This window comes from Poeciliopsis prolifica, unplaced genomic scaffold, assembly GCF_027474105.1.
Source record: "Poeciliopsis prolifica strain line A6 unplaced genomic scaffold, Auburn_PproV2 SCAFFOLD177, whole genome shotgun sequence".
Classification (NCBI taxonomy): domain Eukaryota; kingdom Metazoa; phylum Chordata; class Actinopteri; order Cyprinodontiformes; family Poeciliidae; genus Poeciliopsis; species Poeciliopsis prolifica.
Window position 1 is genome coordinate 1 of NW_026562552.1, and position 18,918 is coordinate 18,918.

General features: G+C 42.8%; 2 protein-coding genes across 2 annotated transcripts; both read left to right on the forward strand.

Moving 5' to 3' along the window:
- Positions 1–494: 494 nt before the first annotated feature.
- Positions 495–10,667, forward strand: LOC129356529 (gamma-aminobutyric acid type B receptor subunit 2-like; the record flags this gene model as incomplete). Its single annotated transcript, XM_055026111.1, has 8 exons — positions 495–593; positions 653–778; positions 5,716–5,826; positions 5,904–6,134; positions 9,314–9,466; positions 9,721–9,781; positions 9,853–9,904; positions 10,379–10,667. Coding segments are annotated over 8 exons (981 nt in total), but the record flags the coding sequence as incomplete, so codon positions are not given.
- A 4,743-nt stretch (positions 10,668–15,410) lies between these two features.
- LOC129356520 (uncharacterized) lies at positions 15,411–18,902 on the forward strand. The gene is given in 4 exon segments (XM_055026106.1): positions 15,411–15,564; positions 15,623–15,767; positions 16,795–16,903; positions 18,739–18,902. Coding segments are annotated over 4 exon segments (456 nt in total). The 5' UTR covers positions 15,411–15,488; the 3' UTR covers positions 18,865–18,902.
- Positions 18,903–18,918: the final 16 nt, after the last annotated feature.

Here is an 18,918-nt window from a genome sequence, read left to right on the forward strand (position 1 = left end):
GAACAGACGCCTGGTTGCCAGTTGATGAGAGATGATGTCGGTTCACAGAGAACATTGTAACTGTAAAATGTTGGTAAGGTGCTGCACTGCCTGTCATGAACCTGGTTCCTGATTATTTATATTTTGTTTCATACAGATGAACCACATTTTGTCTCCTGGTCCCGTATTCACACAACACAGAGCTGATGAAAAGCTGTTATAATTCAAAAGGTTACAGATAAAACCAGAACATAAAAACTACTAAAACGAAGCCATCTAAACACGACCAGTAATAATAAAGCAAAAACTCATCGTTTTAATGCCTTCTTTAGTTTTTATGTTTTGTTTTATTGTTTGATTTGTTTGAATAATTTTAATTTTATCAGGACAAACTGAGACATTTGGGCAAAATCTGGCAGAAATGTCAAATAATCATCACAATGTAATAAAGCTGAACTACAATGTAACAGTCCAGACCAGAACCAGAACCAGAACCGCTGGCTCCTGTGCTGCAGGTCCGCCTGTGGACTCTGTCTCTGGGTCACACTGTGGGCTTGGCGGTGCTGCTCACCAGAACCTGGAGGGTCTACGCCGTCTGCAGCGTCCAGCTGAAGGTAGGACCGCTCCGGGTCCAGCGGGTCCAGAGGGAATTCTGACGTCTCTGTGTTTCCAGAACCAGAACCAGCTGCAGAAAACAGGCCGTGTTCAGCTCTGGATCCTCCTGTTGGACCTGCTGGTTCTGATCTCCTGGCAGGTTCTGGACCCACTCAGACGAGAGGTTCTGCAGCACCAGTTGGAGGTGAGGACCGGTTCTGGACCGGTTCTGGACCGGTCCGGAACGTCTTCAGACCTTTAAAGCTTCACTGTCAGAACCTGAAAATAGAGAAACAGGAGAGTTTCATTTTCAAAGTTCATTCATTCATTTAGAAATGTTAGTTTAGGGGGCGCTGGTGAGCAAGATATGGTGTAGGACGTATTGTTCGGAGCTCCTGCAAAATCCGTAATAATTACATTAAAAAACAGCATTAACCACGTTAATATCTGTTGAAAACCTGGAGAGAAAACCTTAGGATCATAAACATTTGGACAACCCGAACATAATATTCCTGAATGGCCGAAAAACTGCAAAAGTATAGACACGGAAGCGATGCTAATGCTACAAGGCCTGCTAGGACCGCGAGGCAGCGGACAACAGGTGAAGGGACCCACTGACGACTACTGGGACTGAGGGCCCAAACACGTGTAACGAAGAAATGAAAGCGGACATCCTATCATCACTGAGAGGTGAAATAGCTAAAGTGATAAGAGACGAACTTAAAGGCGCATTAGCGGAAGATTTTCAAGCTATAAGATCCGAACTGCAAGCGGTCCGCTCCGAAATAGCTAACAGCTCAAAGACCATACAAGCTGAAGTGGATATTATAAAGACGGACGTTCAGGATTTAAAGGGTGGCCTATCAACATGGTCAGACGAAATCACTTCTCTACAGTCTACTGTAACCAGCTTACAAAAGGAAATGTCGACGCTCAAAGATAAATGTGAAGACCTAGAGGGGAGAATGAGAAGGTCCAATATCCGCATAGCGGCATTGAAGAACGGCCGGCTCCAGCTCCCCTGAAGCTGTGGCAAAAATCATCAGAGAAGTCCTGCAGTTGGATCGAGACATAAAGGTGGACCGATCACACGCACACTCACCGGAGAGACCCAGAAACCGGGAGACACCGAGAGTCATCATCGCTAAATTACATCATGACGGGGACGCGGTGGAGATCCTGAGGAGAGCCTGACTCCTGAGGAGTCACTGTTTAAGGTAATATTGCAGCACAGTACTGGGCTGTTGTTGTTGGGCGGGGACTTCAACTGTACTCTGTCACAAATATTGGACAGATTACCCACTCCAAAAACCCCACTCTCTAGAATGAGTAGGATGCTAAAATATCAGATAATAGAGACAGGTATGGCAGACGTATGGAGAAGCAGATTTCCCAGAACTAAAGACTTTACTTTTTACTCAAGCAGTCATGCATCCTACTCTAGGATCGATTATTTCTTACCCCAAAGTCAGAACTATATAGAATAATAGATATAGAAATATTACCTATTACTATTTCTGATCATGCACCTGTTTTATTAAAATGGGACATAGGCCAACATCTAAACAATGGAGGCTCAATACATCCCTGCTTAATGATAAAGTATTCATCGCATTTATTAGAGAGGAGCTGAGGATATATCTAGAAACTAATACATCTACAGAAACAACACCTCTGATAATATGGGATTGTGCCAAAGCATTCCTTCGGGGCCGCATCATTTCCTTCACATCTGCGAGGAAAAAACAGAAGGATGCTAAACAAAAAGATTTGGAGGACAAAATCAAAAAATTAGAGTTCAAACATAAAAGAAACGCTTCAGCTAAAATCATGAAGGAATTAAATGCAACCCGCAGACAACTAAACAGTCTATTGTCAGATAAAGTAGAGGGTAACTTGAGGTTCACTAATCAAAAATATTATGAATACGGCCAGAAGGCTAGTAGGTTATTGGCATTTAAACTGAGGAAGCAACAGTCCGCCAACATGGTTCATAAAATAAAAACCCAAGAGTCTGTTGAGACAAGACCTGACAAAATAGCAGAGGCCTTTGCAAAATTTTACAAATCATTATATATGAACACTGATACCTGTAATAATGACCAAGAGCTCACAGATTTTTAAATAAGATAAAATTGAACCATTTAACGGATGAGGGGGCTTTGGAATTGGATCAACCGATTGAGGAATGGGAGATTAAGCAGATAATTAAATCACTCAAGAACAACAAAAGTCCAGGCCCAGATGGATTTGTCAATGACTTTTATAAAACTTTTATAGATCTCCTGGCTCCCTTGCTATTAAAAGCATATCATCATGCTTTAAAATCCAAAACTATGGCACCGTCTTGGACAGAAGCCACTATAGTAGTAATTCACAAAGAGGGCAAGGATCCTACAGACTGCCAATCATATAGACCTATATCACTGCTGAACACAGATTTACGCATACTCACAGCAATCCTAGCAAGGCGACTTAACAAATTCATCACCCAATCATACATCCTGATCAGACAGGATTTATTGTAGGCAGGTACTATGCCCATAATATAAGACGCTTGCTAAACCTAACAAGCGTTCAACAAGAAAGAATGATCAAATCAGCGATCATATCCTTAGATGCCCAAAAGGCGTTTGACAGAGTGTCATGGAAATATCTAATTCATACTCTGAAACGTTTTGGATTTGGTCCACATTTTGTTGACTGGGTGCAAACACTTTACTCCTTCCCTCAGGCAGCAGTTAAAGTTAATGGCTTTAGGTCTGATAGATTTGCACTAGGTCGGGGGTGCAGACAAGGGTGCTCGCTCTCACCCCTTCTGTTTGCCATTAGTATTGAACCGTTAGCCCAAATCATTAGAGATGATGCTAATATTAAAGGAATAGAAATCAGCAAGGAAATACACAAAATCTCATTATATGCAGATGATGTATTATTGTACTTGACTGAACCTAAATCAACAATCCCCCACTTAAAAGAGCTCATCTCCCAATTTGGATTTTACTCTGGCTACAAAGTCAATATAGAAAAAACGGAAGCTATGGACATAAATGGCACAATTTCAGACTCCGTAAAAGTACAGAGTGGCTTCAAGTGGCCCAAGAATGGTATCAAATATCTGGGTATTCAAATACCTCCATCTCTATGTGACCTTTATGAGGCAAACTATAGCAAGCTCCTACGTGTGATTAAAAATGATCTGGACCGTTGGAATACTCTCCCTATTTCTCTGATAGGCCGTGTTGTAAGTATCCATATGAATGTCTTACCAAGACTACTCTATTTATTCCAGATGCTACCTGTGGAAATTCCCAAATCTACCTTTGACACCTTAGATAAAATGATAACTGGATTCATTTGGCAAAGGAAGCGTCCCAGAATCAGACTGAAAACTCTTCAGTTATCTAAATCTAAGGGGGGCCTCAAACTCCCAAACTTAAAATATTATTACTGGGCTGCACAACTCAAGCCCTTATTGGATTGGTTACAGAATAGTGCAGATACTCGATGGCTGGGAATAGAGGAAAGCATGTGTTCAGTACCACTGCAAGCATTACCTTTCTTAGATACTCCTGTAAAGGAAATGACAATCTGGACAAAAAACACCCTCAAAATTTGGAACAAAATACAATTGGCTTTTAAGTTATTCAAACAGATTTCACTTTTATCATGTATAGGATCTATGAAGACATTTGCACCAAACAACTTAGATTCTGGTTTCAAAAACTGGTCTAATTACGGACTGTCTCACATTCATCAATTAATTAATGATGAACATTTCAAAACCTTTGAACAGATGAAGAAAGAATTTGGTCTCCCTAAAACGGACTTTTATAGATATTTACAACTTAGAACCTTTGTGACGACACACAACAATTGGACTAAACTTCACAAACCTACTCCTATAGAAAATTTCCTAATGGACATACAAAGGGGAAAGGAAAATAATAAAGTAATTAGTAAAATATATGACCTGTTTATGTCCATGAATGTGCACGATTCCACAAACATAAAGCATAATTGGGAGACTGAACTGCAGGAGTCAATAGCTGGGGACACATGGGAAGAAATATGTACTGAAGCACATTTAACAACAAATTCTAATACATGGAGAGAATTCAAATGGAAAGTAGTAGTCCGGTTTTTCAGAACGCCAGCAATAACCAGTAAAATGGGCCCAACACAGCCCAGTTCATGCTGGAGAAACTGCGGGATGCAGAATGCAAATCACATGCATATCTTCTGGTCTTGTCCTAAACTAAGTGATTTCTGGAAGGACATTTTTGAAGCTCTCAGTGTTATTTTCAGGAGAAATGTTCCAAAAACTCCCTTGGTGGCAGTTCTGGGAGTAATACCCGATGGAATAGACAGGAAGGGTGATAGATATCTTCTAAGTATCTTGCTCACAGCAGCCTTGAAATGTATAACTATCAGGTGGCTGAAACCAGGGCCTCCTACATATAACACATGGATACAAAAAATCTGGGACATTTATCTGATGGAAGGAATCACATATTCCTTAAGGCTTCAAAAAACAGTTTTTGATATAAGGTGGAGCCCGGTCTTACCGTTACTAATTCAATGACGCCCTTACAGGATTGCTTGTTGGCACCTGTATGTACCCATGGGTCAGTTAGAATACCTTACTGTTTAAGAATGTGAGGACCATCCTATGTCAGAGGGGATTTAATTGTGTGTCTTGTATTTTTATTTATTTATTATTTTATTTTGTTGTTCTTGTGTGATGTTTGTACTGGTATGTATTCCTTATTGCCTATGTTAGATCATTTGATGTCTCATCTTTTGTCAAGTTATAATGCAGAAGATATATGTCAGTAAGAGACAGACGAATGCAACTGTGGACATGTGTTGTTAAAAAAAAAAAAATAAAGTTTAAAAAAAAAAGAAATGTTAGTTTAAGTATTTCATTAGAAAGCTAAATATTGAGTCAGTTGCTTAACTCCATATTTATATTTAAGGTACTAAATATTTACTTTGGAAGCTAAATATTCAGTTTCAGTCTGAAAATACAGATTCTAAACTAGATATTTAATTTGAAAGCTAGATATTGCACTAACTATGTAGCTCAATAATTAGTAAGTGACTAACCAGTAGTTATTAGTCAGTTGTGTTTCTCCTCAGGACGTCGCGGCTGATCAGGACGTCGTGGTTCGGTTCTCCTCTGATTGCTGCAGCAGCGCCAACATGGAGATGTGGCTCACCGCCGTCTGCGGATACAAAGCTCCTCTGCTGGTCAGAACCTCATGGCGCCATGACGGCAGACCGTTTCCATGGCAACAGATTAAACTAACCCGCTGGTTCCTCCTCAGGGTCTGGGCTGCTTCCAGGCCTGGAACATCCGGGCCGCGGGCGCCGCCGTCAGCGGGCCGGTCAGCGGTCAGCTCCTCGCTCTCTGCATGTTCTCGCTCACCGGGTTCAGTGCGTCCGGGGCGGCGGGGTCGCTGCTGACCTCCAGTGACCCCACCGCCCAGTTCTGTCTGTGCAGCATCCTCATCCTCAGCTGCAACCTCTTCATCCTCCTGGGCCTATTCTCTCCTCAGGTGACTACAGCTAGCTGCGTTAGCCCAGCGCGCTAATCATAGACCGCTTACGCTACTGCTAAACCACTACACCAACACACTATTTAGCTGAAGATAATGCTAAATGCTAACCATACACAATAGTTCCACTATTGCTAAATCACTATTGAAAGCTAATGCTAAACCAGTATTGAAAGCTAATGCTAAGCCAGTATTGAAAGCTAATGCTAAATCACTATTGAAAGCTAAAGCTAAGTCACTATTGAAAGCTAATGCTAAATCACGACTGAAAGCCAAAGCTAAATCTCGACTGAAAGCTAATGCTAAATCACCATTGAAAGCTAAAGCTAAATGACTATTAAAAGCTAATGCTAAATCACGATTGAAAGCTAATGCTAAACCAGTATTAAAAGCTATTGCTAAACCATAAAAAGCTAATGCTAAACCAGAATTGAAAGCTAATGCTAAACCAGTATTGAAAGCTAATGCTAAACCAGTATTGAAAGCTATTGCTAAACCAGTATTGAAAGCTAATGCTAAACCAGTATTGAAAGCTAATGCTAAACCAGTATTGAAAGCTAATGCTAACCAGTATTGAAAGCTAATGCTAAATCACTATTGAAAGCTAAAGCTAAGTCACTATTGAAAGCTAATGCTAAATCACAATTGAAAGCCAAAGCTAAATCACGACTGAAAGCTAATGCTAAATCACTATTGAAAGCTAAAGCTAAATGACTATTAAAAGATAATGCTAAATCACGATTGAAAGCTAATGCTAAACCAGTATTGAAAGCTAATGCTAAACCAGTATTGAAAGCTAATGCTAAACCAGTATTAAAAGCTAATGCTAAACCAGTATTAAAAGCTAATGCTAAACCAGTATTGAAAGCTATTGCTAAACCAGTATTGAAAGCTAATGCTAAATCACGATTGAAAGCTAATGTTAAATCATGACTGAGAGCTAATGCTAAATCCCTATTGAAAGCTAATGCTAAATCCCTATTGAAAGCTAATGCTAAACCAGTATTGAAAGCTAACGCTAAACCAGTATTGAAAGCTAATGCTAAACCAGTATTGAAAGCTATTGCTAAACCAGTATTAAAAGCTAATGCTAAACCAGTATTGAAAGCTAATGCAAAACCAGTATTAAAAGCTAATGCTAAACCAGTATTGAAAGCTATTGCTAAACCAGTATTGAAAGCTAATGCTAAACCAGTATTGAAAGCTAAAGCTAAGTCACTATTGAAAGCTAATGCTAAATCACGACTGAAAGCCAAAGCTAAATCACGACTGAAAGCTAATACTAAATCACTATTGAAAGCTAAAGCTAAATGACTATTAAAAGCTAATGCTAAATCACGATTGAAAGCTAATGCTAAACCAGTATTAAAAGCTATTGCTAAACCAGTATTAAAAGCTAATGCTAAACCAGAATTGAAAGCTAATGCTAAACCAGTATTGAAAGCTAATGCTAAACCAGTATTGAAAGCTATTGCTAAACCAGTATTGAAAGCTAATGCTAAACCAGTATTGAAAGCTAATGCTAAACCAGTATTGAAAGCTAATGCTAAATCACTATTGAAAGCTAAAGCTAAGTCACTATTGAAAGCTAATGCTAAATCACAATTGAAAGCCAAAGCTAAATCACGACTGAAAGCTAATGCTAAATCACTATTGAAAGCTAAAGCTAAATGACTATTAAAAGATAATGCTAAATCACGATTGAAAGCTAATGCTAAACCAGTATTGAAAGCTAATGCTAAACTTGTATTGAAAGCTAATGCTAAACCAGTATTAAAAGCTAATGCTAAACCAGTATTGAAAGCTAATGCTAAACCAGTATTGAAAGCTAATGCTAAACCACTATTAAAAGCTAATGCTAAACCAGTATTGAAAGCTATTGCTAAACCAGTATTGAAAGCTAATGCTAAATCACGATTGAAAGCTAATGTTAAATCATGACTGAGAGCTAATGCTAAACCAGTATTGAAAGCTAATGCTAAATCCCTATTGAAAGCTAATGCTAAACCAGTATTGAAAGCTAACGCTAAACCAGTATTGAAAGCTAATGCTAAACCAGTATTGAAAGCTATTGCTAAACCAGTATTAAAAGCTAATGCTAAACCAGTATTGAAAGCTATTGCTAAACCAGTATTGAAAGCTAATGCTAAGTCACGATTGAAAGCTAATGTTAAATCATGACTGAGATCTAATGCTAAACCAGTATTGAAAGCTAGTGCTAAATCACGATTGAAAGCTAATGCTAAACCAGTATTGAAAGCTAATGCTAAACTAGTATTGAAAGCTAATGCTAAATCACAATTGAAAGCCAAAGCTAAATCACGACTGAAAGCTAATGCTAAATCACTATTGAAAGCTAAAGCTAAATGACTATTAAAAGATAATGCTAAATCACGATTGAAAGCTAATGCTAAACCAGTATTGAAAGCTAATGCTAAACTTGTATTGAAAGCTAATGCTAAACCAGTATTAAAAGCTAATGCTAAACCAGTATTGAAAGCTAATGCTAAACCAGTATTGAAAGCTAATGCTAAACCACTATTAAAAGCTAATGCTAAACCAGTATTGAAAGCTATTGCTAAACCAGTATTGAAAGCTAATGCTAAATCACGATTGAAAGCTAATGTTAAATCATGACTGAGAGCTAATGCTAAACCAGTATTGAAAGCTAATGCTAAATCCTATTGAAAGCTAATGCTAAACCAGTATTGAAAGCTAACGCTAAAACCAGTATTGAAAGCTAATGCTAAACCAGTATTGAAAGCTATTGCTAAACCAGTATTAAAAGCTAATGCTAAACCAGTATTGAAAGCTATTGCTAAACCAGTATTGAAAGCTAATGCTAAGTCACGATTGAAAGCTAATGTTAAATCATGACTGAGATCTAATGCTAAACCAGTATTGAAAGCTAGTGCTAAATCACGATTGAAAGCTAATGCTAAACCAGTATTGAAAGCTAATGCTAAACTAGTATTGAAAGCTAATGCTAAATCCCTATTGAAAGCTAATGCTAAACCAGTATTGGAATCTAATGCTAAACCAGTATTGAAAGCTAATGCTAAACCAGTATTGGAATCTAATGCTAAACCAGTATTGAAAGCTAATGCTAAATCCCTATTGAAAGTTTCCTCGGGCTTCAGCTTCATCCTGCTGCCAGTTTCTTAACCTTTTGTCTGCAGGTTCTCTGCTTGCTGAGCAGCAACAGCAGCTGCGGCACCGGGGAGCTGCAGCAGGTGTCGGAGCTGCAGCAGGTGTCGGAGCTGCAGCAGGCGGATACGGGTGTTGAGTATCTGAGGAGGAGAAACCAGGACCTGAGGAGTCGAAGCAGCCAGGTGAGTCGCTGCAGGTGAACGGCTGAGGGCTGCAGGTGAACGGCTGAGGGCTGCAGGTGAACGGCTGAGGGCTGCAGGTGAACGGCTGAGGGCTGCAGGTGAACGGCTGAGGGCTGCAGGTGAACGGCTGAGGGCTGCAGGTGAACGGCTGAGGGCTGCAGGTGAACGGCTGAGGGCTGCAGGTGAACGGCTGAGGGCTGCAGGTGAACGGCTGAGGGCTGCAGGTGTAACCGCGTCTCCTCTGGTTTCCACAGCTGGACGTCCAGATTGAAACCGTCGCCGTGGAGCTTTCTGCCACGCCGCAGCAGGAAACGGGTAACAGCCGCGCGCTCGCCCACAGGAAGCTGCGTTTCTGCTGCTGACCCGAGTCTCTTGCGTTTCTTCAGGATGCGGCGCGGCGAGACCTCCAGCTGAGGAGAACGTCAACTCCCCAGAGCGGTGAGCATCATCGTCGTCATGACAACGCTCACTCTTATCACAGAGCCGCCATTTTGTTCTAGCTGCTTGGAGCGGGGGTTCCTCAGGGCTTGGACGACTTCTGTTCCCATTTATTGAAAACGTTTCAGCGGTCCTGATATCTGCTGCTGTTTCCTGTCTCTGAAATACAAACGATGTGCTGAACCTTTAAAAAAAAACTGATCCAGATCAAATATACCAAAAATGATTTGACTTCAATTAAACAAATAAAAATGTTATCCCAAAAGCAAATTAAAATTGTGACCAATCAGTGAACGATGTTTCAGAAGAGCAGCCAATCAGACAGAAGCACGGGGCGACAGTGGAGGGAAAATGTTCAGCTGAACATTCAGTTCATTTCTTCTCAAACAACTCATTACCAACGCTTATAGGACAGGTTCTGATTAGTTCGGATTGGTTCTGTTTGACCCAGTTTGGTTCTGTCTGGTTCTGCAGCGTCCGGCGCCGGCTCTCCATGCAGCTGCCCATCCTCCATCACTCCTACCTCCCTGTCGTCGGCGGCGTGCGCTCCAGCAGCTCCAGCCTCTTCGGCGAACAGGAAGTCGTCGCTCCCCGCCATCAGGACCACTTCCTGTATAGCTGAGGACAGGAAGCTGCTCAACCAGGAACTTCCTGTGGGAAAATAGAACGATGAATATGAACTGTTGTTGAAATATTTAGACAGAATAAATTATTTTCCTTTTCTTGTCATTATTTTGTAGAAATGTTGTTAATAAAGGATAAAAGCAACAAAAGGTCCAACCTGCATGTTCTTTCATGTTTACCTGAGAACATAAAAATGACCTTTGACCTTTGATGTTAAAGCAGAGAGTAAATGTTCCAGCTGAAGGTCAAAGGTCAGCAGGTCTGATTTTTGCATCTCTTTGCTTTGGAAGCAGATCAGGAACATCTGGACTTACAAGATCAGACCAAAGTTCAACTCTGAAAGCTGCTCAAAACCAGAACAGAACCGGAGCAGAACCAGAACAGAACCGGAGCAGAACCAGAACAGAACCAGAGCAGAACCAGAACAGAACCGGAACAGAACCAGAACAGAACCGGAGCAGAACCAGAACAGAACCGGAACAGAACCAGAACAGAACCAGAACAGAACCGGAGCAGAACCAGAACAGAACCAGAGCAGAACCAGAACAGAACCGGAGCAGAACCAGAACAGAACCGGAACAGAACCAGAACAGAACCAGAACAGAACCGGAGCAGAACCAGAACAGAACCAGAAACAGAACCGGAGCAGAACCAGAACAGAACCGGAACAGAACCAGAACAGAACCGGAGCAGAACCAGAACAGAACCGGAACAGAACCAGAACAGAACCGGAGCAGAACCAGAACAGAACCAGAACAGAAGCGAAGCAGAACCGGAACAGAACCAGAACAGAAGCGAAGCAGAACCGGAACAGAACCAGAACAGAACCAGAACAGAACCGGAGCAGAACCAGAACAGAACCGGAGCAGAACCAGAACAGAACCAGAACAGAACCAGAACAGAACCGGAGCAGAACCAGAACAGAACCAGAGCAGAACCAGAACAGAACCAGAACAGAACCGGAGCAGAACCAGAACAGAACCAGAGCAGAACCAGAACAGAACCAGAACAAAACCGGAGCAGAACCAGAACAGAACCGGAGCAGAACCAGAACAGAACCGGAACAGAACCAGAAAAAACCGGAGCAGAACCAGAACAGAACCGGAGCAGAACCAGAACAGAACCGGAACAGAACCAGAACAGAACCGGAGCAGAACCAGAACAGAACCGGAACAGAACCAGAACAAAACCGGAGCAGAACCAGAACAGAACCGGAGCAGAACCAGAACAGAACCGGAGCAGAACCAGAACAGAACCGGAGCAAAACCAGAACAGAACCAGAACAAAACCGGAGCAGAACCAGAACAGAACCGGAGCAGAACCAGAACAGAACCGGAGCAGAACCAGAACAGAACCGAAGCAGAACCAGAACAGAACCAGAATACAACCAGAACAGAACCAGAACAGAACCGGAGCAGAACCAGAACAGAACCGGAGCAAAACCAGAACAGAACCGGAACAGAACCAGAACAGAACCGGAACAGAACCAGAACAGAACCGGAGCAGAACCAGAACAGAACCGGAACAGAACCAGAACAGAACCGGAACAGAACCAGAACAGAACCAGAATACAACCAGAACAGAACCAGAACAGAACCGGAGCAGAACCAGAACAGAACCGGAGCAGAACCAGAACAGAACCGGAACAGAACCAGAACAGAACCGGAGCAGAACCAGAATACAACCAGAACAGAACCGGAGCAGAACCAGAATAGAACCGGAACAGAACCAGAACAGAACCGGAGCAGAACCAGAACAGAACCGGAGCAAAACCAGAACAGAACCAGAACAGAACCGGAGCAGAAGCGAAGCAGAACCAGAACAGAACCGGAACAGAACCAGAACAGAACCGGAGCAGAACCAGAACAGAACCGGAGCAGAACCAGAACAGAACCAGAATACAACCAGAACAGAACCAGAACAGAACCGGAGCAGAACCAGAACAGAACCGGAGCAAAACCAGAACAGAACCGGAACAGAACCAGAACAGAACCGGAACAGAACCAGAACAGAACCGGAGCAGAACCAGAACAGAACCGGAGCAAAACCAGAACAGAACCGGTGCAGAACCAGAACAGAACCAGAACAGAACCGGAACAGAACCAGAACAGAACCAGAACAGAACCGGAGCAGAACCAGAACAGAACCGGAACAGAACCAGAACAGAACCGGAGCAGAACCAGAACAGAACCGGAACAGAACCAGAACAGAACCGGAGCAGAACCAGAATACAACCAGAACAGAACCGGAGCAAAACCAGAACAGAACCAGAACAGAACCGGAGCAGAACCAGAATAGAACCGGAACAGAACCAGAACAGAACCGGAGCAGAACCAGAACAGAACCGGAGCAAAACCAGAACAGAACCGGAACAGAACCAGAACAGAACCAGAACAGAACCGGAGCAGAAGCGAAGCAGAACCAGAACAGAACCGGAACAGAACCAGAACAGAACCGGAGCAGAACCAGAACAGAACCGGAGCAGAACCAGAACAGAACCGAAGCAGAACCAGAACAGAACCAGAATACAACCAGAACAGAACCAGAACAGAACCGGAGCAGAACCAGAACAGAACCGGAGCAAAACCAGAACAGAACCGGAACAGAACCAGAACAGAACCGGAACAGAACCAGAACAGAACCGGAGCAGAACCAGAACAGAACCGGAACAGAACCAGAACAGAACCGGAGCAGAACCAGAATACAACCAGAACAGAACCGGAGCAAAACCAGAACAGAACCAGAACAGAACCGGAGCAGAACCAGAATAGAACCGGAACAGAACCAGAACAGAACCGGAGCAGAACCAGAACAGAACCGGAGCAAAACCAGAACAGAACCGGAACAGAACCAGAACAGAACCGGAGCAGAAGCGAAGCAGAACCAGAACAGAACCGGAACAGAACCAGAACAGAACCGGAGCAGAACCAGAACAGAACCGGAGCAGAACCAGAACAGAACCGAAGCAGAACCAGAACAGAACCAGAATACAACCAGAACAGAACCAGAACAGAACCGGAGCAGAACCAGAACAGAACCGGAGCAAAACCAGAACAGAACCGGAACAGAACCAGAACAGAACCGGAACAGAACCAGAACAGAACCGGAGCAGAACCAGAACAGAACCGGAGCAAAACCAGAACAGAACCGGTGCAGAACCAGAACAGAACCGGAACAGAACCAGAACAGAACCGGAGCAGAACCAGAACAGAACCGGAAAAGAACCAGAACAGAACCGGAACAGAACCAGAACAGAACCGGAGCAGAACCAGAACAGAACCGGAGCAAAACCAGAACAGAACCGGTGCAGAACCAGAACAGAACCAGAACAGAACCGGAACAGAACCAGAACAGAACCGGAGCAGAACCAGAACAGAACCGGAACAGAACCAGAACAGAACCGGAGCAGAACCAGAACAGAACCGGAGCAAAACCAGAACAGAACCGGAGCAGAACCAGAGCAGAACCGGAACAGAACCAGAACAGAACCGGAGCAAAACCAGAACAGAACCGGTGCAGAACCAGAACAGAACCAGAACAGAACCGGAACAGAACCAGAACAGAACCGGAGCAGAACCTGAACAGAACCACAACAGAACCGGAGCAGAACCAGAATACAACCGGAGAAGAACCAGAACAGAACCGGAGCAAAACCAGAACAGAACCGGAACAGAACCAGAACAGAACCGGAGCAGAACCAGAACAGAACCAGAACAGAAACAGAATACAACCGGAACAGAACCAGAACAGAACCGGAACAGAACCAGAACAGAACCGGAACAGAACCGGAGCAGAACCAGAACAGAACCGGAGCAGAACCAGAACAGAACCGGAGCAAAACCAGAACAGAACCGGTGCAGAACCAGAACAGAACCAGAACAGAAACAGAATACAACCGGAACAGAACCAGAACAGAACCGGAACAGAACCAGAACAGAACCGGAACAGAACCGGAGCAGAACCAGAATACAACCGGAACAGAACCAGAACAGAACCAGAACAAAACCGGAGCAGAACCAGAACCAGAACAGGTATCAGATATCATCGCTCAGCTGAGGAGTATAAACACATTTTACGTTTCTTTAACAGCAGAGAGGAGAAATCATCAAAAGACAAAATGAAGGTAAATTATGTGAGTGAGTCCCTCTAGCGGACAGGAGTGGAACTGCAACCCAAATTTATAGCAGATTTATGCTAAGCTAGTTGAAAATGAATAGAAATAATCTGGGTTATTCAGCCTGATATGACAGAAAGACAGAGAGGTTCATGTAATTCATTCATTTATAAATATGAATTTAAAACTAAATAAGTGTTTCATATACAAATCAAATATTTTGCTAAAATATTGGCTAAATATTTCACTCCATACTAAATGTTTAGTTTGCTAACTAAGTAGTTAGCTAGTAAGAAGCTCAATATTTAGCCAAAAGCTAAAGTTAAGAAGCTAGATCTTGTAGCTAATAACTTAGCTCCTAACCAAATATTTAGTTTGTAAATAAAATGTAGTTAAGATGCTGCATATTTAGCTTAACTGAATTCTTAGTTAGCATGCTAATATTTATTTTCCAATCAAATATTCAATTCACAAGATAAATATTTTAGCTAATCAGTTAGCTCTAAATATTTAATGTAAAGAGAAAAACGTTGTTTGGAAAATAAAATTATATTTAGCTTGTAGCTAAAAACAGTTTTAGACACAAACTAGTTTTCAAACTAAAAAATTTTTGAACCCGACATTAATAAATGACTGAATAACATGAACCTGAAAGATCCAACAAGCTGCAGTTTGTTCCTTAGAGGTGGTTCTGCAGAACCAGCTCGTGTTTTTCTGCCTGTTGGACTTTCAGCCTCTGCTGCTGTTATGAAATCTGCAGTAGAAAAGCCCAGTGAGCGCCGAGTGGGAGGAGGTTCTGGACTCTTTATTAGCTGGGCCGGACCTCCGGCCACAGACCTGTCCACCATGATGTTCTGCAGAGTTCTGCTGTGTTCAGCCGCTCTGGTTCTGCTGGTCGGTTCTGTGGAGTCGTCGTCTGGAGGTGAGGCGCCTTCAGAACCGCTCCGCGGTTTGCAGCCCGACTGACTGTTTTCCAACAGGATCCACCGGCCCCCTCAGCTACGACCTGTCCGGTTCCGACCTGACCGACCTCTACAACAAGCGGGTTCACCTGGCGGAGGCGATGCGGCGGCCGCTGGGAAACCTTCCTTTTACATGTGGAGTCATCAGCCACTGCGGCGTTCGGTCAGTGAAACTGAAACCTCCTGATAAATGTAAAGTTTAGCAAAGATCCTGGAGAACCGATGGAGCTGGAGCTCAACTCAGCAGCCAGGAAACATCCAGTCATCAACTACGGAACCAGAACTTATCAAAGTGCCATCAAAATCAACATGTTGCTCAACGCTCCACTGATCATGGTTCTGTTGCTCCAACCAGACGGTTCGAGCCTTAAGGGAACTCAGTGTTTCGGCTGCTCTGCAGTTTTCTGGAAGTTTGTTCCAGATCTGTGGAGCATAGAAGCTGAATGCTTCTATGCAGAACCAGAACCAGGAGACCTGGAAGGTTGATCCAGCAGTAGCAGATCTTTAAAATGTTCTTCAGCTGATGGAAGACCAACTTTGGAACCTTCTTTATGTGGCTTTGAAGGTCAGAGGTCAGCCTAAGTTCTAGTTTCCAGCCGGACGAGCTGAATCTGACTCCAGATTTATAACTCTAGATTCATAACTCTAGATCTATGACTCTAGATTGTTCCTCTTTAGGTCCAAAGACTGGACCTTCAGTTTTGTTTCTTTCCATCCACACGTTTCTGTCCTCAGGTGGGTTCGAAGGTCAGCTGGTGACGTTGTAATTTAGGGATGAGTATCATCTGTGTTGTCATGGTAACTGATCCTGAGAGCTCCTGGTTCCTTTCTCAGATCTATAATTTAAACCCGGTTTGAGTTGTTGGATCCGGTTCTGATCTGTTTGGGTCAGAACTGATCAGCTGTGATCAGAACAGCTTCAAATCCGGTTTTCTCTCTGGAGTCTTTTTTCAGGAGTTAAAGGGCCAGTATTGAGTAAGTATCGCCATCTTGTGGTGAGGTTAGTTATAGCAATCAGAGGTAAATTTCACATCACTTCAAGATGGCGGCTCTGTGACCTTCAAGATGGCGGCTCTGAAACCTTCAAGATGGGGCTCTGTAACCCTCAAGATGGCGGCTCTGAAACCTTCAAGATGGCGGCTCTGTAACCTTCAAGATGGCAGCTCTGTAACCTTGTGGTTTCTCTGCAGAGTGACTCTGGCTGACCAATCTCAGTGGTTGATCCATAAAGGAGGCGGATACGGGATTTTCTCTCAGACGGTGGTGACCGATGCTTGACACATGAGCTCCAGGTGGGAGGTGAGCAGCAAACATACCAAACATCTGAGGTACAACAGCGCCACCAAGTGTTAGTGGTCAGGACTGGTTGATGTTGTTTTGACTGGTTGGGTTTCTGGGATCCAACTGTTAGCTGACATTGAGAAAATTCGAGAAGCCGGACTTTCCCCAGTCCAGAACCAGTTTGGACTGGTTTTTGAGACCAGTGACTGTGGGAAAGCTGCATGTTTGTTCTGACTATAAGACATTTATGGGACATCACGAGAATACTTAAATTATACAACTTTCTCCTCCATATGTTTTTACCATCTCATTTGATGTTACTAAACACCAGTTTGTTTCTGTGAAAAAGTCGCCCATTTTTCCACATTAGTTTGTTTCCAGCGTTCCTTTTTCTCCACCTGCTCTTTTGTTTCAAACGCCGCTGATCAACAGGGTGAGTTTCTGGAGAAAAGTCTCTGTTTCCAGATGCTTGTAGCATCTGGAAAGGCTGCTGTAGCAGGCTACAAAACAAGGCTGAGACGAAGCAGACGGAGCAGCATCACCTCCAACCTGCTTATTCCTCTGAGGTTCCTGATGGAAACGTCCAGGTCCGTTAAATAAAAATGTGATTTTTTGCAGATTTATACTGATTGCAAGTCGTCAAGCTGCTGAATTTGGAACAGCGCATGGCAGCCACTTTAGTTTTGGACAAATGAACCCATCAACTGGCTTAACAACAGTCCAACGTTACGGACTGAAGATTTTTACTAAAAGTTGTCAAAAGTCCACATCAGCAACATATGATATGATGAAAACAAGAAATTAATACATGTTTCAAAGACAATAAATGTAATTTACATGCAAAACGGTGTTGGAAGGTTGAACTTGATGATCTATGGATTGAAATAATCAAATATAGGTAAGACATTTAAATCCTAACATTTAAATCTTCACAGTGGGAGCAGGAAGAGCCTGCAGTGATGTCACTTCCGGGTTGTTCAGGAAATTGGACTGAACCATTATTTATAAAAAAAGAGGGATTGGTTTGTTGTTACTGGGTTAAACAAAACTGGAGAGACGTGATTAAAAAGTTCTGTTTTATAAATAATTCATGTGTTTTATCCTAATTCTTTTTTTGTGTTAAAGTATAATAAAAATGTTTATGTTATTATAAATAACTTTCAGTTTCTGGCTATTTGTATTTGTTTTATATTCAGTGAAGAGTTAACAGTGGGAACATGGCTGACCTCCACAACACATAAAAACTATCAAAACATCATTTTTAAAATATGTTTGCATGTTGCATTACCAGGACACATGGATATCACCAGTGCTTGATTTTCTCAAATAATGTTTTTTGCATTACATGGAAATCTTTGAGATAAAGACACAAAAAGCACCAAATTCAGTAAAGGACCCGGATGTCATTCATCTTCTTCTGAACTGATACTAAACTAGAAAAACCAACAATGAATCGATATATTTACCAATACTGAGGCGATGTCCGAGGCAAGCGGGACCAGGCGGCCCAGTTAGCATTAGCATTAGCGTTAGCATTAGCTAGGAAGGAAAATGCTTCTCTGGACCAACGTGGCCTTCAACCATCGTGAAGTTTGTCCTCACTGAGCTTCTGTACCTGAGAATCTTGAACCGAAGCTCCAGAGACGTCATTACGCTCCAACATTACGCTATTCAGATGTCGCCATTCTGTCGGCGCTGTTTGTCCGAACATCCGGGAAACCGTGACGTCATGTGCGAGCAGCGCCACAGAAGCTCTTTGGCAGCTTCCAAAAAAAAATAAATAAATAAATAAAAAATCTTTGGCAACTTCCTTCCGGAAATTGTTTCATGATGGACCCACTTCCTGTCTGCAGGTCTACAAGTTCAAGGACTTCCGGGGAACCAAGACGGTCTCGGACCTTGTTGGAGCCGGAGGCCCGAACTACCGGCTGATCGGGGACAACTGCCACAATGCCTGTGACAACATCATGAATCACTGAATTTTCCATCATTTCTGATAATAAACATGAAGCCTGAACGTGTTGTGTCATTTT